The 18,795-nt window shown below is 37.8% G+C and overlaps 4 protein-coding genes across 6 annotated transcripts; 3 read left to right on the top strand and 1 right to left on the bottom strand.

The window, feature by feature from the left end:
* The first annotated feature begins 365 nt into the window (after positions 1-365).
* On the top strand, positions 366-5,566 carry LOC113714114 (3-ketoacyl CoA thiolase 1, peroxisomal). Its single transcript, XM_072081552.1, has 14 exons — positions 366-606; positions 1,337-1,413; positions 1,506-1,590; positions 1,906-2,032; positions 2,367-2,465; positions 2,545-2,612; positions 2,704-2,811; positions 2,899-2,976; positions 3,108-3,240; positions 3,345-3,441; positions 4,626-4,749; positions 4,833-4,941; positions 5,077-5,160; positions 5,302-5,566. The coding sequence occupies exons 1-14, from the start codon at positions 505-507 to the stop codon at positions 5,409-5,411; spliced, it is 1,401 nt and encodes a 466-aa protein (XP_071937653.1). The 5' UTR covers positions 366-504; the 3' UTR covers positions 5,412-5,566.
* Positions 5,567-6,482: 916 nt separating this feature from the next.
* Positions 6,483-8,715, bottom strand: LOC140037456 (uncharacterized). Of its 2 annotated transcripts, none has more exons than XM_072081553.1 (2): positions 8,575-8,715; positions 6,483-8,004 (listed from the first exon to the last, which is right to left on the bottom strand). In XM_072081553.1, exon 2 carries the CDS (start codon positions 7,980-7,982, stop codon positions 6,837-6,839), a length of 1,146 nt encoding a protein of 381 aa, XP_071937654.1. In that variant the 5' UTR covers positions 7,983-8,004; positions 8,575-8,715; the 3' UTR covers positions 6,483-6,836. The 2 variants fall into 2 exon arrangements, with proteins under 2 accessions (XP_071937654.1, XP_071937655.1); XM_072081554.1 differs by having other exon boundaries at positions 6,483-7,991.
* A 2,345-nt stretch (positions 8,716-11,060) lies between these two features.
* Positions 11,061-14,164, top strand: LOC140037442 (sm-like protein LSM5). The gene is made up of 4 exons (XM_072081551.1): positions 11,061-11,344; positions 11,472-11,595; positions 13,446-13,518; positions 13,819-14,164. Exons 1-4 carry the CDS (start codon positions 11,311-11,313, stop codon positions 13,849-13,851), a joined length of 264 nt encoding a protein of 87 aa, XP_071937652.1. The 5' UTR covers positions 11,061-11,310; the 3' UTR covers positions 13,852-14,164.
* Positions 14,165-16,318: 2,154 nt separating this feature from the next.
* LOC140037428 (uncharacterized) lies at positions 16,319-18,454 on the top strand. Of its 2 annotated transcripts, XM_072081549.1 has the most exons (5): positions 16,320-16,629; positions 16,725-16,812; positions 16,916-17,403; positions 17,740-18,013; positions 18,143-18,454. In XM_072081549.1, exons 1-5 carry the CDS (start codon positions 16,624-16,626, stop codon positions 18,160-18,162), a joined length of 876 nt encoding a protein of 291 aa, XP_071937650.1. In that variant the 5' UTR covers positions 16,320-16,623; the 3' UTR covers positions 18,163-18,454. The 2 variants fall into 2 exon arrangements, with proteins under 2 accessions (XP_071937649.1, XP_071937650.1); XM_072081548.1 differs by having other exon boundaries at positions 16,319-16,812.
* Positions 18,455-18,795: the final 341 nt, after the last annotated feature.

Here is an 18,795-nt window from a genome sequence, read left to right as displayed (position 1 = left end):
CTGTATTAAATGGTTCAACATACTAGGAGTAAGAAGAACAAAGGGGTTCAACATACGGTGAGAAAAGAAGAAAGAATATGGAAGGGCAGAGAGAAGCAATAATTACTAGGAGTAAGAGAGATAAAAGGGTAAAAATGTGAAAAAATAATAAATGCTGCGTAGGGATAGTAAAACGACAGATAAAAGTACTTAGAAGCAAATTTCTTAAACGACAGTTATAAAAAAAGGGAGGGAATACCAACAAGCTTTCGGTAGTTGAACTTGACCCAAAAACGCCACAGCAATTTCGGTTTTTAAAACTTATTTACCATTAAAGTTGCTGGTCAGCGATAAAATTTGAAGGCCATATTGCATTCAAGGCTGCTACCTCCACTCTATATATACAAGTATCTTGCCAAATTAGCTTATTCGAGTGCAAAGTGGGCTTTAACATCGTTGATTAATTGATCAAGAAACAAAGAGAGGGTAAAAAAGAGTTGGTGAGAACTTGGAGGAAGCCAGGAAATGGAGAAAGCTATCTTCAGACAAAAAGTTTTGCTGGAACACCTGCAACCCACTTCTTGCTTTTCTCATCAGCTGACCCATGAAGAATCTTCTTCAATTTCTGTAAGATTTATAATTCTATTGCTCAAATATATTCTGAAATGAAAATTTTAGATCAATCACGTTATTAATGGATGGTTGTGGCCCGGCGGGGGCTAGAATTTACGTCAAATGGAGGGTGATTGCAATAATTTCATTACCCAAAGAGAAGATTTTTTTTTTTTTTTTTTTTTTGAGAATAATGACTGTCAACAGTTTGCTTGATGGAATGCTGGAACTAAGTTTAGAAGTTAATTGATGTCTACTGTGTTAGGTTACTAGCTAGCATTACCCTGTTATATAGTTGGATGTTGGGACGATGGTATTTTGCTGTGTTATTTCAACGGCAGTTGAAACAAGTAAAGAACTTTCTTATTTAAAGAATATGGATTGCTTCATGCTATTCTGCCAAAGCAATCACTTCTAAGCTAGTGCGCGAATCATAAGTTTTTGCTTATTTTACGCAAGATTGCAATTAGAATTGGTAGCATAACTTTTGATGTGATCCAACTTCATAATATGATAATCAATCCGTGGCTTTCAAGCTAAAGAACATCTCTTAAATCTGTGCTCAAGACTTTGTTTTAGATCAAGATAGGACAAGTTTTCGTTTGGGGGAACTAAACTGTATCAAAGACTTTGCTATGATCATCATTTGTCTATTACCCAGAACTTGCAGTCATGACACAATATTGTACTTTTCGATTCTCATACCCTTTTTTTTTGTATAATTTATTTTGGGATACTCGACTAGCCGTCAATTTGTCTGGCGGGGGATAGTGCTGCTTACCAGAGGACAGCTGCTTTTGGAGATGATGTAGTCATTGTAGCGTAAGTTACTTGCAGTCAAGATTGTTTTGTCCTAGTTTGTGCCAAATGGCTCTTCTACCGTCAGTTTGATAACGACAAGTCATGTTCTACAGGGCATATCGGACTGCGATATGCAAATCAAAACGTGGTGGCTTCAAAGATACCCTTGCGGATGATTTACTCGCTCCAGTTCTGAAGGTCAGTTGCAGAACAGATTTTCATGTTGTTCAAGGTCACAGCTCTAAGTGATTTTGGTTAGAATATTGTAGCAGCCAAATACGTTTTAAGTTTTTAAAACAGAAATGGATTTTCTGAATAATAATTTAGATTAACAATAAATAAGTGTCTTATTTGGAACGTCTCATGCTTAGATTTCTTTGTCTTTGCTTCTTAAGTCAGCTGCCCATTCTTGTTCTATCTTCTATTATTATAGCATTTGTTATCCACTTCTATAATTGGAACTTCTCATTCAACAATTATAGTGTATCATCCTACATTTATCATTCATTGTAGGCCTTGATCGACAAGACAAATATTAACCCAAGCGAGGTGGGGGATATAGTTGTGGGCACTGTTGTAGCTCCAGGTTCACAAAGAGCAACTGAATGCAGGATGGCCGCATTCTATGCTGGTTTTCCTGGTAAATAGTTCATTCTTTTTTCTTTTGTGTTTAATTTGTTGTCTGGATGAGTGGACATGTGATGCTTTGTTTTAGTTGGCAACCAGGAAGAGAAAAAATATTGCAGAATATAAATTGTACGAATATTTATAGTAGCAGCCTTCTAAATTGGAATCATTTTATGATTGGTTTAAGAGGATAAACTAAATGAAATGGACATTCTATTTCTGTTATAAGTCCTTTCTAACAGATACGGGAAATAATTCCTTTTGCTGGTTATTGTCTGCATTTATCTTCAATGTCCTTTACTTGCAAGTTGTGGTTGTCTCTTGTATAATTTTGTACCTTTTTGCAGAAACTGTGCCCATCAGAACTGTCAATAGACAATGCTCTTCTGGCCTCCAGGCAGTTGCTGATGTTGCTGCATGCATTAAAGCTGGTTTCTACGACATAGGTAAAAAAAAAATTACCTTTCGAAATAATAACTGGTGATAGTTTTATTCAAATTTCTTGTTTAATTCTTTCCCATGCAGGGATTGGGGCTGGGTTAGAGTCAATGACCACTAATTCCAATGTTAGCATCCAACAAGCTAATCCACGAGTAAGCTCAGCTCTACTTTACTCTTTACCTTTTGGAACAGATCTTCTGATTTGTGAAGTAGCATCCTCAACTGGAGATATTTGTATGACAGGTCGACTCTTTTCCACAAGCCCGGGACTGTCTTCTCCCTATGGGCATTACTTCTGAAAATGTTGCAGAGCGGTATGGGGTAACACGGCAAGAACAAGACCAGGCTGCTGTAAGTCATGGACCTTTCTATTTATTTTCTTCTGATGCATGATTTGGTGGGAGAAAAATTTTTGAACTCGTAATATTGCAACAATAGGTTATGTCTCACAAGCGTGCTGCTGCAGCAACTGCATCTGGTAAATATAAAGACGAAATCATCCCAGTTTTCACCAAGGTAGTAGACTCATCTTTGAAAGTGAAGCCTATCTTTTTATTGTTGTTTATATAGCCCACATAGAAAAGAATATGAAGCCCAAATGTAAGTCCTCCGTTTCGAATGCTTTCTAACTGAGATTACCATGAAAGATCAAGGACCCTAAAAATGGAGAGGAGAAGCCAGTTACAGTTTCAGTGGATGATGGCATTCGGCCAAGCACAAACTTGACAGATCTGGCAAAGTTGAAACCTGCGTTCAAGAAAGATGGAACTACAACTGCTGGTACTCAAGTACTGTTTAGCTCTAGTGGACATTAGACACTGCCAAGTGCCTTCATATCTTCATTCTTTTATTGAAGTCTGTTTGAACAAGTATACCATTTGTAGGGAATGCTAGTCAGATAAGTGATGGAGCAGGTGCAGTTCTTCTGATGAAAAGGAGTCTAGCAATGGAAAAGGGGCTTCCAATTCTTGGAATATTCAGGTATGCATGTTGTGGCAAGTTGGTATACCTTCTTATAGATGTTTTTTCAACTTTTTATAGAGAACTGGCATGTACCTCGGCAGTTAATTTTGTCGAGCTACTATTTTTTGTAAGCTGGTATAGCTTTAATGATAATCCTTTCTTAGTTCTCAATTTTTGTTAACCGCTTTTATACTCCTTGACATATCCTTAATCTGATGACATTTTTGACTCTTGATCTATAAAGAGTGAGAGGATGTCATGGGCCTTATTTGTAGTACTAGATGTATATCAACCGCATTGTATTTAGAAACTTCCCTGTACACCTTGTTTGGATGTATTGGGTTGTTTTCTGGTACAAAGAATCCACTCATTACCAACTGATAAGAAACTTTTACCAGATTTCTGTTTCAATTAAAAGCACAAAGGTCCTTTCAAATGTCTCATTGGATACAAAAAGGTTGAAACTTTGAAAAAAAAGGTGCCAAACTCATAAATACATTTGTTTAATTTTTATTATATCTGGCCAATCTTTTGAATGCTTAATGTAGCTTGCCCACCTTATATGCCCATTATTTTGAAGTCCTTTTGAAGATATGTATTTAGCTTGGCTAACAAATCCTGTAACTCTTGTGATTTTATCAATTACTTACCTGAGGCTGCTTATGCTAAATCTATGATCTTCACCCACTAAAGCTATCATGTTTATCTGATGTTCTTATTTTCCAAAGGAATTAGTCTGGACTGAAGGTTTGTCGTTTCTCCTGGAACTAATCGTTATTGCAATAGGCCATGCTATGTTCAATTGAAACTTACTGACAAGTTAATTTACTCATGAAATTCCATAACAAGCAGAGAGACTGATTTAAGAGTCATAAAAGAATTGGAGGCACTTGGCTACCATAACAATGTATATTTAGTATGATTAAGCTAGATTAAATATTTTTCTATACACAAAAGCACATTAAATTAGCATTTGGTGATTCCTGAGACAGGTCAATTCCTTCTCTCTGCGGAAGCAGCTGCAGTCATTTCTGAATGTTGAATAGTATCGGAGAAGAAAATGAAAACGAAAGAATGATGTTTTCTGAAATGAGAATAAAATGCTTGGCATAATGCATTATTCTAATCAAGAGTTAGGAATGTTGAGCATGCCTGAATTGCTCTCAAGAGTTGACATCAACTTGCTGCTGCTTCTCATGCAGGAGCTTCTCCGTTGCTGGAGTGGACCCTGCAGTGATGGGAATAGGTCCAGCAGTTGCAATTCCAGCTGCGGCAAAGTCTGCTGGTCTTGGAGTTGATGACATTGATCTGTTTGAAATAAATGAGGTACTTGATTTGTTTACAGGCATTTTAACTCTGCTTTGTTAATGGAAATTTTCACCTTAAATTAGAATCATTGAACTCCACAGGCATTTGCATCGCAATACGTATATTGCTGCAAGAAACTGGAGCTTGACATGGAAAAAGTTAATGTGAATGGAGGAGCAATGGCTCTTGGACATCCTTTGGGGGCTACAGGTAAAGTCTGCATCTCTAATTGGATCAGTTCTGACCCTTGTGCATGTCTCCCTGAATTTCTGGTATCCTGATCTGTGAAACGCACCAATCTGCACAATTGCCAAAATCATAATAACAGATTGCAAATTTTGTTAGGTGCTCGTTGTGTTGCAACTTTATTACATGAGATGAAGCGAAGGGGCAGGGACTGCCGTTTTGGTGTGATTTCCATGTGCATAGGTCCCTCCCTACATTCTCTCCATTACTGTGTTATATACCTTCTTCTACTTCATTGTTATTAGAGAGGATCGATCATGTAGTCAACAGATAGTCTTCTGGTAGACAATCTTTACCAATCTTTTCTCTGCTTTGCATATCTAGGTTCTGGAATGGGGGCTGCAGGTGTATTTGAGAGAGGTGATTCAACAGATGATCTTTGCAATGCTCGACCGGTCAGCAAAGTTAATCTTTTATCCAAAGATGTCAAATGAACATCTTTCTTTCTTGATGCTTTTGCGGCATTTGAAGCATGGTAATCAAATACGATGCTGTCTTCTGTTGACAGCAAATTGTAACGACATGCGATACATTATGGTAATTTTTTTTTTTTAATTCGTAAAAAAAGGAAGCATTTCGATTTTCTACATGTTACATGAGATCCTTCCAGCTAGTTTGGGAGTTTAAGGGGTGGGAGAAGAGGAGACAAATATCCCATGAATGCATTTTCAGACGACACACGGTAAACTAGCTTGTGCTTTATAAATAGTTAAATAAAATACCATTCTCTCATGGAATTACCTGATCTATTGCTTAAGCTTTCAACAAATTATAACAGAGGTCTTAATTAGGGATTAGAAATGAGGAAAAGAGAAAGAAATTGAAAAAAGATCAAAGAAAATAGCACTTGCTTCTCCCCATCCTCCTTTAAGATTCTTTAGATTGATTGCTCCATTTCTTAGGTCGATTTCAAAAAATACATAAATCAAACAAATACAGAATAAAAAAAAATTCATAGAAGCTGTTGTCTTGGCTATTATTTCACATGGTTAACAGTGCTGCAACTTGGCAAAATATTGAACTCCCGGAGCATCCAAGTCCTGACAAACCTGTTTGGATTGCATTTTCCGTCATTTTTCATAAAAAAATTACTGTAGTGATTTGATGTATGTGAGAAAAAAAAGTAATAAGAAAATGTGATCACGAAAAACGACGTAATTTTTTGACGGAAAATCGCAATCCAAACAAGGAGCATGTAAGATTTTTATATAGGTATTTCCTTATATGTCAAGTGCCACATGTTAATGGCAAATGACAATGCCACAGCCCATCTTTTATTTCCACAGCAAGTTTATGCTAAAATAATAACAAAACTCTCTCTCCCAACTCCAAATTGCATTTAAACTTGAAAAGGGCAATTTTAACATTCTGTACAAAAAAGACTTTGGAATAAATAAATGAGCTGTGGAATGACACGAGACTGAAATTCCAGGAACCCCAGGTAGAGGGCATCAGAAAAAAGAAATCCTAATAAATATAAAGTCAAATATAACAGAACACCCAAATAATCAAATAGCTCGTTCTCATATGCAAATGGAAATATACATGTGAGTGCAAGACATTCAAAACAAGTCGATTTGCATTGAAGTTTTCCAAAATCAACCTGCACCTTGCATCAAATCGGCAGTGTAAGCCGATTATCTTTGGTAAACATGCCCCTGCTCATTGATTATTTGCCCTAAAGCTGATGGATTTTCAAGCCATAGTTCTCAGCTCCCCAATCCAGTATCTATCTTCATTTGAAGCCAATCTGTGCTGGCACCGAACACTATGACAAAAACCAGAACGACCTCCCCTTTAAATGGAAAATCTTTCCCACCCACGGAAGAACTATCGGTGCTGAGTAATTATAGCAAGCATCATTGACGATCTTCGTTAGCCCTTGAACGGGTCAACCGCCTACGCCTCCTGGGGTTTAAAGAAACATCCTCACCACTATCACTTAACACATTTAGCTCAGGTTCATCTTCCTGATCATCTTCATCATCATCTTCATCATGTTGCAGACCTAAAAGGTTCTCCCCCCAAAGAAAGCGGCGCCTAGAGAAAGCTCCAGAAGAGCGCCGGTGCCTTGACAATGGCCTTGATCTGCCACCCCTCAGCTCAGCTTCAGAATCCACTGAGCCAATCATCTGAAACAACAAGAAAGTACTCAACAACCTGCCGCCCCCCTCGCCTGAGAACCTATCTCCATTTTCAATTACATAATCCCCAAGTACAATGGCGCCTGGCATCGCAGAGCGTATGGCACTGACTATATCATCATACTCTCTCTGGTCTTGAAGGCGCCGCCAGGCTCTCTGTCTTGATGGATCAATGTCAGCAGGGCGAACAGTTGGGTGAACTCTTCTTGCATGTCTACGCAGTTCCCTATAATTACCGGAGAATGAACATGATTCACGAGAGCAACTTCGATGCTTTAGATTGAGGTATCTTCTTGCCTCCTCCACGACCTTCCAACCCAATACACTTCCACGACATAAAGGGCATCTCAAGTTTGCAGTAGTTTCAAAAGAATTCCCCATATTGTTCTCTTCCAACCCAACACCTTCCCATGAAGACGTAGAATCCCTGAGTTGTATTGTTTCTTCTTGCATCTCCAAGTTATTATCCACGACCTGAGAACTATTTTCTCCCAATTCTTCAGTTGCTACCGAGCCAACAACTGCTACATCACCACGATCTCCTTGACCTTCAGTCTGGTCACCTGAACTTCTCGACCCCAAGTTCCCATTAGATGTGCTAACCATATCATGCTGGCTTGTGGGGTTCAAACTAGGTGAAGTATCTTCATCTCTAAGTTTCCTAAAACGGTCAAGGCAATTTGAGTGCCTGTAACTTGTGTCACAAATATAGGATCTGCAGCCCTTATCATGGGAACTGCACAACAGAAGAACTGCATTATGTGGGTGATCCATGCATATGGGGCATGAAGCTTCATCCCATTCCTTATAGAGGGCATGCATATCTGCATCATTTGAAATGCTTCTTTTTCTACTAGCCATCTACGTTCACTGGAATAGGTTGCTAAAATGGAAGTGTTAGCATAGTGGCCTTATTAGGTTGCAGTACAAAATGAATGAACCCAAAAAAAAAAAAAAATGTTTACAGGGCAGAATTTTTGTTGCCCAGACTATTTCAGAAGATTATTCCTCCATGAAAAATTCTCAACTGCTCAAACACGGTGAATAATGTAGAAGTGCCTAAAACCAGTCAAGGACGTGCACACACACACACACAAAAGGAGACCGTTACCAGAAAGAAATCAACTGACTAGAGCACAAAAAAATCACATTTCAAATCTACTGTCAAATCATGTTATTAATAATCTACCAGGTTCCTAAACAAGTTAGAAATAGAAAACTTGAAAAATCATACCAACATCAATTCAAATCTACTCTCAAATTGTTTTATTAATCTCCGGTAAATTAACCTAATGTATTTGCTAAAATCAAATGAAACCTGCCTCAACCAAACAATTAAACCACCATGGCACGCCAGGGCAACCAACATAAGCTATGCAATTACTTTACATATCAAAATTCAATCAACTTGAAGAAATGAGTAAGCATTATCATTTACTGCATATATACTCACCAAGTAAAGGCACTGAGTTTTTCTTTGCTGGTAGCTTCTGATTCTTATGAAACTGATCAGAGTTAGCAAATCAAAAGTAAAAGATTCTTTATGCGACTTTTAGAATAATTGTTGGCAACCCTTCACGAGCATTTATGAAATATAATTCAGTAATGCAGTCTTAGAATTCTTCAAGTTACACAGCCTCACACAAAGAAATATTGCCTATATCTTGAGCCACAGTCACCAAGGCAGTCCTAAAAACCTGCATTTATATGGTGGAACACAAAAGAGTCATGTGCGTAACCTCCAGTTACAACAAACAACTTAAAATAAACTAGAATGCTGCAGAATCTTTCTGATAGAAAACAAGCCAAAATTTAACCAAAAATTCAGCTGGAAAAGTTTCAAATCCGGACAAAGAAAAGCCCACATATCAATTGTGACTAGATTGCACTTAATTTGCATTCGGTATACTCTAAAAAGCATGCACCTCTAGTTCATACCAACCTCGTAAGCAAATAATCAAATACCTTGACGTTATGAAGCATCAATAGAAGCCAGAATTCTGAAGAAATGTTGGTTCCATTAGGCAAAGTATATCCTAAGGACTAATAAACTACAGGGAGGTAACCTTAACCACAAAAAAAAAAAAAACATAGAGGCAACGAAACAGGACATGATGTGAACTAACACTCCAAATCCAGACCCCTAATGGCAAAATTATTTTACCCAGAGCAGTAAAATGCTTCGCACCAAAAGATAATTCTACGACAACAACAATCATGAAGGCAGATACCCACCAAAACACAAACTCATTATCTGATTTTCCCTGTGAATTCCTTATGGTTAAATACCCTAAGAAAAATAGCAAGACCTTCAGAAGCTTGTTAAGGTCCATTTAAATGGGAACAGAAATAAGTCCACCAAATTTTTAATCCCAATAACAAATATCAAATATTAAAACAAAGAACCCCAATTCATAAACAGCCCATCCCGACCAACACAAACCCTAATCTGAACCCACCTCAATAGATCACAAAGATCCTTCCTTTTCTAGCTAATCAACCCACAAATACAGCATATATGCATCAAAATCCGTCAACTTACAAAGATCAAAGGTGAATCGGATCAAGAAACAACAGTTTAGGGTAAAAACAATTACAAAAGCCCCAAAAAAGATGCAAAATCAACAAAATGAAGTTACGAAATTACAATTCACGAGGAAATTGAATTCGTCAGGCGATTGTCCTTAGGAATTGATTGATTGATAGATTGATTGTCGATTTCTCTTCATACATAAATTTAATTCAAGTGCGTGGAAAATTAACTTTCTTGTGCCGGGAGAATCACGAGATGTTGCGGTGAGAAGGGGTAGAAGAAAAGTGAGGAAATTTTGGAAATTGGTGATTCATTAGATATGGTGATATAAGAGCATATTTATAGGTGATAGCCAGTGGAAAAGAAATCCCAAAAGCCAAATAGGAGTTGTAGTAAATTTTTGTAATACAGAAAAGAAAAATGGGGAAACGTTGTGGTGCAGTTTTAGGAGGGGTTTGGACTTTTGGATGAAAGTGTTGGAATGGATTGGAGGTTGGAGCCTTGAAGAAGAGGCTGGGAATGTAAGAAAGAAATGGTAAGCAATCGTTTTTTTTGTGAATTGTTGTCTCACGAAACCGTCTTCCTTTGATGAAGGGTAAATTCGCGTGCGTGTACGTATGCATGCCGCTAACGTGGACAACACATAGGCCTGCAAGGGTACTTCTTGTGATTTTTTCCGTATTAATGATGTTTGTCTTCCCTTCTTTTTTTTTTCTTTCTCCGCAATGATAATAATTATATAATCTATTTTATCCTAAAGAGGAGGAGTCTAAAGAGATTCGTGTTAGGGGTTAGTAGGTATACAATTCTTACTAGATCAAAAGAATATTTTAACATTATTTTTGAATTTTTTTGCTGCAGATAAAATTTGAACCCTCACCTTTAATCCAAGAAAAGATTCCTCTATGGTAGACAAATGATTACATTGAAAAGGAAAAACAAATATGTCTACCAAAATTTTTTTTTCTTATCATTAAGTTGCACTTAAGATGCCATCTCAATACACACGCTCATAAGTGTTAATTTTTGTTTGCATATATACGTTTTCTCAATTTAAGATACTTATTAGATAGACCCGTAAAAAAAATACTACATTGTCACTTTTTTTAAATGCAAAAAAAAAAAAAAATCTAAAAGTGCAATCCAAAATTTAATTTAGCACTTAAATTTAATAGATTCATATTTTAATATGTTTAGATACGTTTGATAACTAAAAATTAAATATGTGAATTAATTAAGCGATACTGAATTATATAAATAAAACTTATTCTTAAAAATAAGTAATAAAATATACATTTAAATATATTAAATTTAATATTTAATAATTTAATAGCTTCATACTTCCAAATCAAATTTCAGTTTCAATCTTATCAAATGCACCCTAAGATGCATTAATTATACAAACAACACCTAAAAAAAAACCAAACACGACCTGTAGCGATTTAGTAATTGATTCCTAGTTCAACTAGAAACCAAAGGCGCCCTAATTTTGTTTCACCTGGCAAGGCAAAAGGCTGAAACACCGTGTCGACACTCCGGTGCACGCATCACTCGTTGCGGGTCATAAACCCTTTTCACAGCAAAGCCACAAAACACTGCTGTTCAACAGAGTTGGGGAAGCTATAGAAGAAGAGACTGAGCAGCGTCTCCGCGCATATGGCCAACAATCCCTCGCAGCTTCTGCCATCAGGTCCCTCCCTTACTTGTCTGCTTTGCTTTGCTTCTGTGCTTCTCTATTTCTCTCTGATTTTCAACTACCAAAAAAAAATTTGACCTGAAAATTAGCGAAATTGACCTTAGGGCTTTTGGATATGCAGAGTTGATTGATCGGTGCATCGGCTCCAAGATATGGGTCATAATGAAGGGAGACAAGGAGCTGGTTGGTACTCTGAGGGGTTTCGATGTCTACGTCAACATGGTCCTTGAAGACGTCACTGAATAGTATGTTATATTTACCTCAATTATCTGTATAGCGTATATGTTTTACATGATCCTCACACGTACACGCGTCTTCCTTTCGGTATTTCTATTGTGTTTTATTCTTTATTTTTAATGAAATTTGGTGTATTCTTTATTCAATGAAACCGTCAATGTCCTATGCAAGAAGCTGGGTGTGTCCCTACAGGATTCAGTATTCTTTTGGCTTTTCACGCTTAAGTCAGAAAATTATGGGAAATGCTAGATGTAAACTGAAGGAGCTCAATTTGAGCTCTCAAGCTTGTTAAATGGAGTCCTTTGTTTATGCTGTGAACTGGAAGAGCATTTTGTTTAACTGAGGCAAATTTTCTAGAGGGAAATTGGTGTTTTTCCTTTGACGTCAACTGTCCTTCACATTTACCTGTGATGTATCCTGGTGAAAGCCTGAGTGATTTGTCACTTTTTGCCTAATTATTCCATTTTGCCCTTTATGATAATTCAAGGGTACCAATAGCGAACTTAAAAGAAGGTATACATGTCCATTGGATTGTTTAGAATTCAGTTTGACTCCTGTATGACCACCACTTTATTCAAATAATACTCATGTTTAATTGTTGGGGTAAATGAATTTCAACTTTGTAATGAAGCCTTCTAAGCTAGATGTGGGATTTAAATCTGAAACACAAAGGAATATTTGCCCTACCTGCTAGGCTGTCAGCGGATGTCTGGTTAGCTGGTTTGACCAGAGGTTACTACGGGACTTTCTAACTGATGTGTGAATAGTGTCTTATTGTAAAATTCTTCTGAGTTTTGTCATTTATCCTTTCAGTGATACTTAATGGATGTTTTGAACTTCTTGTGATTTGTCTTGGCATGTAAGTCATTGCGTAGTTTGGGTATTGTTCACCTCTAAAGCACTTTTTCTTTTTTAACCTCGTATCTGTGTGTGTGCGTGCGTGCATCAAGGCATCTACAGGGTTTTTTTTCTTATATCTGCTGAGTAATAGACAGGGTGTTCTGAGGTAATCTTTACAGGTTGTGTTGCTGTCCACCACCAGATTGGGTTATAATGCATCATTTTCATTAAACTCAGTTATAATTTTTATTTTAGACCTGTCTATGTACCTGATTCATAACTTTGGAGTATGGCACTATAATTACGACTTTGTTAGTGATACAACCTATAGTTTAGAACCTTTAGGAATCTAGATATGATAACTAATGGCACCGCCAGTTGGCAAGATGCTGTAGGGGACACTGGAATTGAAGATTTACATCTGTAACTTTTTCTAAAGAAGGTGAACTGGGGGATTGTTGGATTCGTATCAAATTGCATTTGTAGCACTTACTGGATTAGAACATTACCTTGATGATGATAGAATATGTTAGAAAACCCATTATTCTCTAGGTTATAAATTTCTATTGGCAGCCTACTCAATGCCTTGTGAGCGTCCATCTTGATTCTCCACTAAGACTATCTTCCAAGCAAAAACCCAATCAGACTCTGTAGTGCAGCCTAACATAGAATTCCATATTAAGTGTTGCGGTTGAAATTCACCAATAATGACAAACTGAAGGCTTTATCAAATGTTAAATTTAGTTAAATGCTTCTGGAAAACTTTTCCCCAGATTTCTCTAGTTTTTTAGTGTTCTGAAAGTACCTCTTAGCAAAGGTCTCTAGTTGCCCTATTTAGCATACTTATCTGTTATTTTCCTCTTTAAGACAACCCCCATGACCAGATAAAGAAACATAGGAATGGATGCTGTGTGTCTCTTGTGAAACTTATCATTTTGCACAACTACTTTTCTTATTCCAGAGTTTACAAGGTTCTGTTTCTGATCCAATCGTACTCTTCTTTGTTGGTAATTTGCAGTGAAATTACTTCTGAAGGGCGCCGAATAACAAAGCTCGACCAGATTCTGCTTAATGGAAACAACATTGCCATTGTAAGTATACAAGATATTTCATGTTAATTTGTGTTAATTCCTGATATTCACTTTGTTTTGCTGGGTCAGTGGTGACAAGCAGTTTGTGAAACTTTTTGTTTTCTCATTTATATATCATTGATACTCTTGAGAAGTTGGACAGTAACATTCGAGTCAGCTTATTTTTCTCCTTTAGTTGTATTGCTTTCTAATCTGCCAGTTGGTTTTTCTGCCTTTTATTTGAGGCTATATTTAATGGTTATCTAATAATGCTGACTCAAGAAAGTGTCATTTTTGCTAATAGTTTCTTCTAAACTGCAGCTGGTCCCTGGTGGCTCCCCAGATCCTGAGTGAGGAAGCTAATTTTTTGGCTCCCGCGAAATTGTAGACTTTCCTGAGGGGCCACTTTTACTGATCTTAGGCCATCGATGTCTAATTAAAAGTGGATTCTGTAAAATCTTATAGGAGGAGCCCTCTGTTGTTTTACTGGTATGGTATAACAGTCTTTCAACTGTTTGAAGAATTTAGTGGTCGGCTTGTGTTGAGGATTATTGCAAATTTAGTGCAAGTATTTAACGTTGGCTTGGGCGCTTAAACAATGCACACTGCAGTCTGCCAGTGAGAAACTAGTTTCAACAACACTAAGATGTTTCTTGAATTTTGATGATATTGCCGCATTGTCAATTTTACTTGGGGATGAAAATTCTTCCTGCTATAAATCCCAAGAACATCAAAGAGCTATGCAGAGTGCTAGACAAGCCAGAATTTGTTTGGTCCGTTCTCTTCGATTACAAACTTATTAACTTTAGGACGCTCTAAATAATTGAAAATGATTGTTGCTGTAATGCGACGGCTATGGCCCATTTGTAGGAAGCTTGGAGAGGATAGACAGGTTCAGCATCGTCGACAACACTTGTAGGAATATTGGAGATTTGTCGTGGGCTTTATTAGCTGATGGACAGTGTTCCCTCAAATTGCAAAAGGGATGAAATGACATCCAGACAAATCGGGTCCCTGTATTTATGACATCAGTGGGGGGAGAAATAGCCTTTCGGCCCATAATATTAAGTGGCCCGCTGCCCATCCAATGTTTATTTATTCGTGGAAACTAATCATCATGATTTCAAATATACGACGGTAATTCTGTACTTGTTTTTATTTGCTTTTTGAAGGAGACTCTAATAGCTAGTTGGGGAGTTCAGATTTCAAAGGAAGCGAAAAGAAAGGAAGAGAAAAATGAATTGTCCAACAAATGGAATTTGACCATTTTCAAATTTGTTATCAGGAAGATAAATAAAAGAAATTTGTTTTTCGTTTTCCAGAGACCGGAGAGTGGGACCGGGAGATGGAGCTGCGGAAACAGCGAAATGAAAAAGGTACAAACAAAGAGATGTGGCAGCTCAAAATACACAACTAGTACTACCGCCAATATTCTGGTAGGCGTAATTTTATTGATGGGAGTTGGATCTTATCTCTTGCGCAGAAGCCATAGCCAGCTGCCGTCCGCCGGTGTCTAATTCAGTACTGTTAAGAACTCTGCAGAATCTGGTACGTGTGCGTTTCCAGGAAGCCAGAATGAATGAGGGCAGCCCTGAAAAGAAAAGCAGTTTAGGAGGCCACGTCAACCCAAACCAAGACCAGCTAGATGGACCGTAGAATGGCACGTCCACTCAACTGGAGGTGGATGGTCATGGGATTGGGATCAAATCAAATAGTACCACTGACTCCGAGACTCTGAGAAGGAAAGGTTTGGCACAAATTCATATCGTCCGTCTCTGCCTAAGTGCAGACGCATTCCTTGTCCTGCATCATTCAATGCTGCTAGCTAATTCGAACTTTTAGCATACTTAAAATATTCTTACGGGCATCAGTGATTCCTGATTTCGCATTCCTTCTTTCTTGAAGACTTTTCTTTGGTCTCATTAATGTCTTCTTCTTTCACCTTCGTGGGCTGAGATTGAGAACATATATCGCATTGGTCATCGGGGAGGGAGGCCCATGTGAGCCCTGCTGTGTCCCTGTCTTTTTTGTTTGTGCCGAATCCAACAATGCCCCATTAATTACAGCCGCCGTTTGATTGATGATCCTTCCAGCGTACTTAGACTACAATAAAAAAATATATATAAGCACCTCTTTCTTTCAATTCCCACATGCCTTGATGATCTATAATATACGATTCCGGAAGTTGATGATCTATTCCAAAAATGAATTGCAATTCACAATTGTGACAAATTTTCTCTTCATATTCAACGACTCTCTGCCATGGTTCAAAGTCACGGTAACGGCTTGAACCGTTTCATATCGGTCTTGGCATATCGTTTGCGGTCTCGACGAAACGTGAATTTTTGAAATATTTAATATTCTAAAATTTGTAAAAAATATGATAAATAAAAATTAGTAAAAATAATAAAAATTCAAGTTGATTCGGAATGACTCGGCCGTTTCAACTCTTCACGGTGACGTCTCGGTCTGTCACATATCTCGGAAACGTTTCGTCGCGATCTCGTCTCGGATTAGACCAAGACGGAGACGTCTCGGCTCGGCCGAGTCTTCGAACCATGCTCTCTGCTGATTAGCATGCAAAGAGGAAGGCATCACCGCAGAAGGCATTCCTATTTACCTCCACCCAAAATCTTGGAAGCAACGAGTAGGATATACCCCATTAAACTGGGGACGGAACAACAGCTGCCCTACATGTGTATGGTTGAGAAAAGTGCCACCAAGGCCGAGTCCATTATTATGTACTAAATATGAAGTACATTATCCTTAGTGATGTTCCATTAAGCACAAATTACCTCCTTAATACCCGCCACATGATCATCAACTTATAAAATAGGCTTCAGTGAACTGAGAATCACAAGCCAACCAGCCCCCACTAACTGCATGGTTGTCCCAGCATCTTCATACATTCATTTCAATTCTTGCATTGTCTTCATCTTCATTTTGGTCTGATAGCCTATGAGGGTGTAGGAATCTCTGAGCATAGAGACATCCCAGCTAGATTTTTTCTCTTCGCTGTCCAAAATTTGACCAAAAAAAAGTCACTCCTAGACCCAGTTAATCATTTCTCTCAAGTCAGGAAACTATATAGTACAAATTTAGCCCTTTAAAATTATCAGCAGTAACATGCTGGTGAGCTAGCTTCCGTATATTTTTATGACAGAAACATCAAGTAGTGGAATCATCCCTCATGCTGAATTTGTTCTTCTTACATGTCTATATTACAGATCCTGCAATGGCTTCAGAAAGTAACTCACGAGCCTCCGAGACACAAAGATTATTGTTTCACCGGCAACAAGAAGGAAGGTCTAAAGGGTAACATGACACTTCCGTATACTAATGCAAGCAAACATTTATTGCATATTAGCTGATGAGACATAGCTTTAATTCTTAGCATCGTTTTTTGGTTTGTTTTCAGGTGATCAGGGAGTAAAATCCAAAGACACGGCGTTGTTGTCGAAGAATCCTAAAATAAAACGAAGACGGAAAAAGGCAGAGCAAACAGATTTAGCTTGCAAGAACTTGAGTCCTTTCAAGCTTTTACGTAAAAAGGGCATTGCTAAGGCCTGCTTCTATTGCACTCTGAATTTGAAGAAGGTTGGCAGCTGCCATAAGAGGCAGCAATTTGTAAATTCAATGAAGATGAAAAAAGAAGACCTTGCTAGGGGATTAGGGGTGATCAGTAATCACAAGGCTGAGAATAAGGTTCTGCCGATCAGCGATCAAAACACTGCATCATCTTCTTCAACTAATGACGCTGATCATCGATGCGCTAGTACTACTGCAGAAAAGAAAGAAAAAACTAACAAGGGAGACAAAGCCAAAACACTTTCCAAGATGAAGGAGCTTTTGAGATGGGCTGCTGCTGCCAAGGTTGAGAAGGGAGGAAAATATATTAGCCGCAAGGTATATTTTAACATTTTGTTTTTCAAAACTTCATTCTCTACGTTCCGTCTTCAATACATTAATGTCGACTCCTCCATTGAAATATGAGCCACTTCCCCAATTAATAAAAGAATAGAAAAAGAACAAAACATTACACAAAAGGATATTGAGTGGACGAGTACTGCTGTATTTTGTCTATTTGTTGCCACACCCATAATACGCAGAAATGAACCTTTTCTCCCTATACCCTTACTTATTTTTCTACCATAACTCTGCTAAATTTTTGTTGCAGAAATGTCCTAAGGTCACTGATCGAACATTCCCTCCTTGGTCTGCATGCTTTTATCTGTTTTTCAGGTTTTACACTTCAGAAATAAAGCAGCCCTTAAAGCAGTTCCGGACGATGATCAACTTAGCAATGACTCTCCCAAAATTAGTTTTAGATGGGAGGTAGAAAGTTGCTCCACCACTTCTTCTGCCTATTCTGCAATTTCATCAATCGCTTCATCGTCAAAGAACTTTGATCAAACGTCAACTACTCAGCTACAGCCTTCTTTACTGTCGACTCCCCTCCACAACTTTGATCTTTCTGTTGTCAGGCCCGGAAATTGGATCACCACAGATTCTGAATGTAGGAATTAATTTCTCTCTCTTTCCTTCTTTCTTTCTTTCTTTTTTTGGTTTTTCTGTATCCCTTTTCTCGAAACAATATTTAATTAATTTCTGATTGTAATAAATAATCCATGGTTTTGATGAACAGTCGTGGTGCTCGAGTTATGAAGATTACTATCTCTAAAACTGGGTCGGAGATTGTTGGATTGATTCAACAGTGGGCAGAACAATTGGATTCGAACTATCGCCCACTGAACGCACGTCAGTTTGATCAGCGTCCGGTGGTCGTAAAGGAAAGAGGAGTTAGGTATGGCACTGATGCAATGCAGCAAAATGTAATTCTTTAAAATGGACTTGTGGTGATTAATATTTGAACCACTTTTTTAACTTGTATCTCAGGATTAACTCTTGTAAAGAGAGTGAAATTTTCCCAATCTATTACTAATGAATTTCAGATCAAGTACGGGCAAGCTAACATGACTAACATCGCTCAACCGATTTTCTTGCATCAATTAAGTTTTGGTTTTGATTTTCTCTTCTTGCAAGGCATGTTTTCAACTGATTTTGACCTTTTAGTAGTCGAAATCACAATTTTTTTTTTTTTTTTTTTTAAAAAAGAGTAGATATCCAATGACCTGGCCAGAAAATTATAGCAAGTCTCATTCTTATTAATGCTAGATCCAACCATGGGTCTGGTTTTGGATGTGAAATTTATCAACAAGCATTCATCCGTTTTGGGAACTAGGGGTGTAATCAAGTCAAGCCGCTCGCGAGTAGCTTGCAAGCGGCTTGGTAAAAAGC

This window comes from Coffea arabica, chromosome 1c (genome assembly GCF_036785885.1).
Source record: "Coffea arabica cultivar ET-39 chromosome 1c, Coffea Arabica ET-39 HiFi, whole genome shotgun sequence".
NCBI lineage: Eukaryota > Viridiplantae > Streptophyta > Magnoliopsida > Gentianales > Rubiaceae > Coffea > Coffea arabica.
Note: the sequence above shows the minus strand (reverse complement) of the source record. Positions and strands in the feature narration are given on the sequence as shown.

Coding starts and splice junctions, on each gene's coding strand:
- LOC113714114 (XM_072081552.1), top strand. CDS start 505: ATGGAGAAAGCTATCTTCAGACAAAAAGTTTTGCTGGAACACCTGCAA. Junction 2,033..2,366: donor ATTCTATGCTGGTTTTCCTG/GTAAATAGTTCA, acceptor ACCTTTTTGCAG/AAACTGTGCCCATCAGAACT. Junction 2,613..2,703: donor TCCAACAAGCTAATCCACGA/GTAAGCTCAGCT, acceptor TTTGTATGACAG/GTCGACTCTTTTCCACAAGC.
- LOC140037456 (XM_072081553.1), bottom strand. CDS start 7,982: ATGGCTAGTAGAAAAAGAAGCATTTCAAATGATGCAGATATGCATGCC.
- LOC140037442 (XM_072081551.1), top strand. CDS start 11,311: ATGGCCAACAATCCCTCGCAGCTTCTGCCATCAG. Junction 11,345..11,471: donor CTCGCAGCTTCTGCCATCAG/GTCCCTCCCTTA, acceptor TTGGATATGCAG/AGTTGATTGATCGGTGCATC. Junction 13,519..13,818: donor ATGGAAACAACATTGCCATT/GTAAGTATACAA, acceptor TCTAAACTGCAG/CTGGTCCCTGGTGGCTCCCC.
- LOC140037428 (XM_072081548.1), top strand. CDS start 16,710: ATGTCTATATTACAGATCCTGCAATGGCTTCAGAAAGTAACTCACGAG. Junction 16,813..16,915: donor CAAGAAGGAAGGTCTAAAGG/GTAACATGACAC, acceptor GTTTGTTTTCAG/GTGATCAGGGAGTAAAATCC. Junction 17,404..17,739: donor GAAAATATATTAGCCGCAAG/GTATATTTTAAC, acceptor TCTGTTTTTCAG/GTTTTACACTTCAGAAATAA.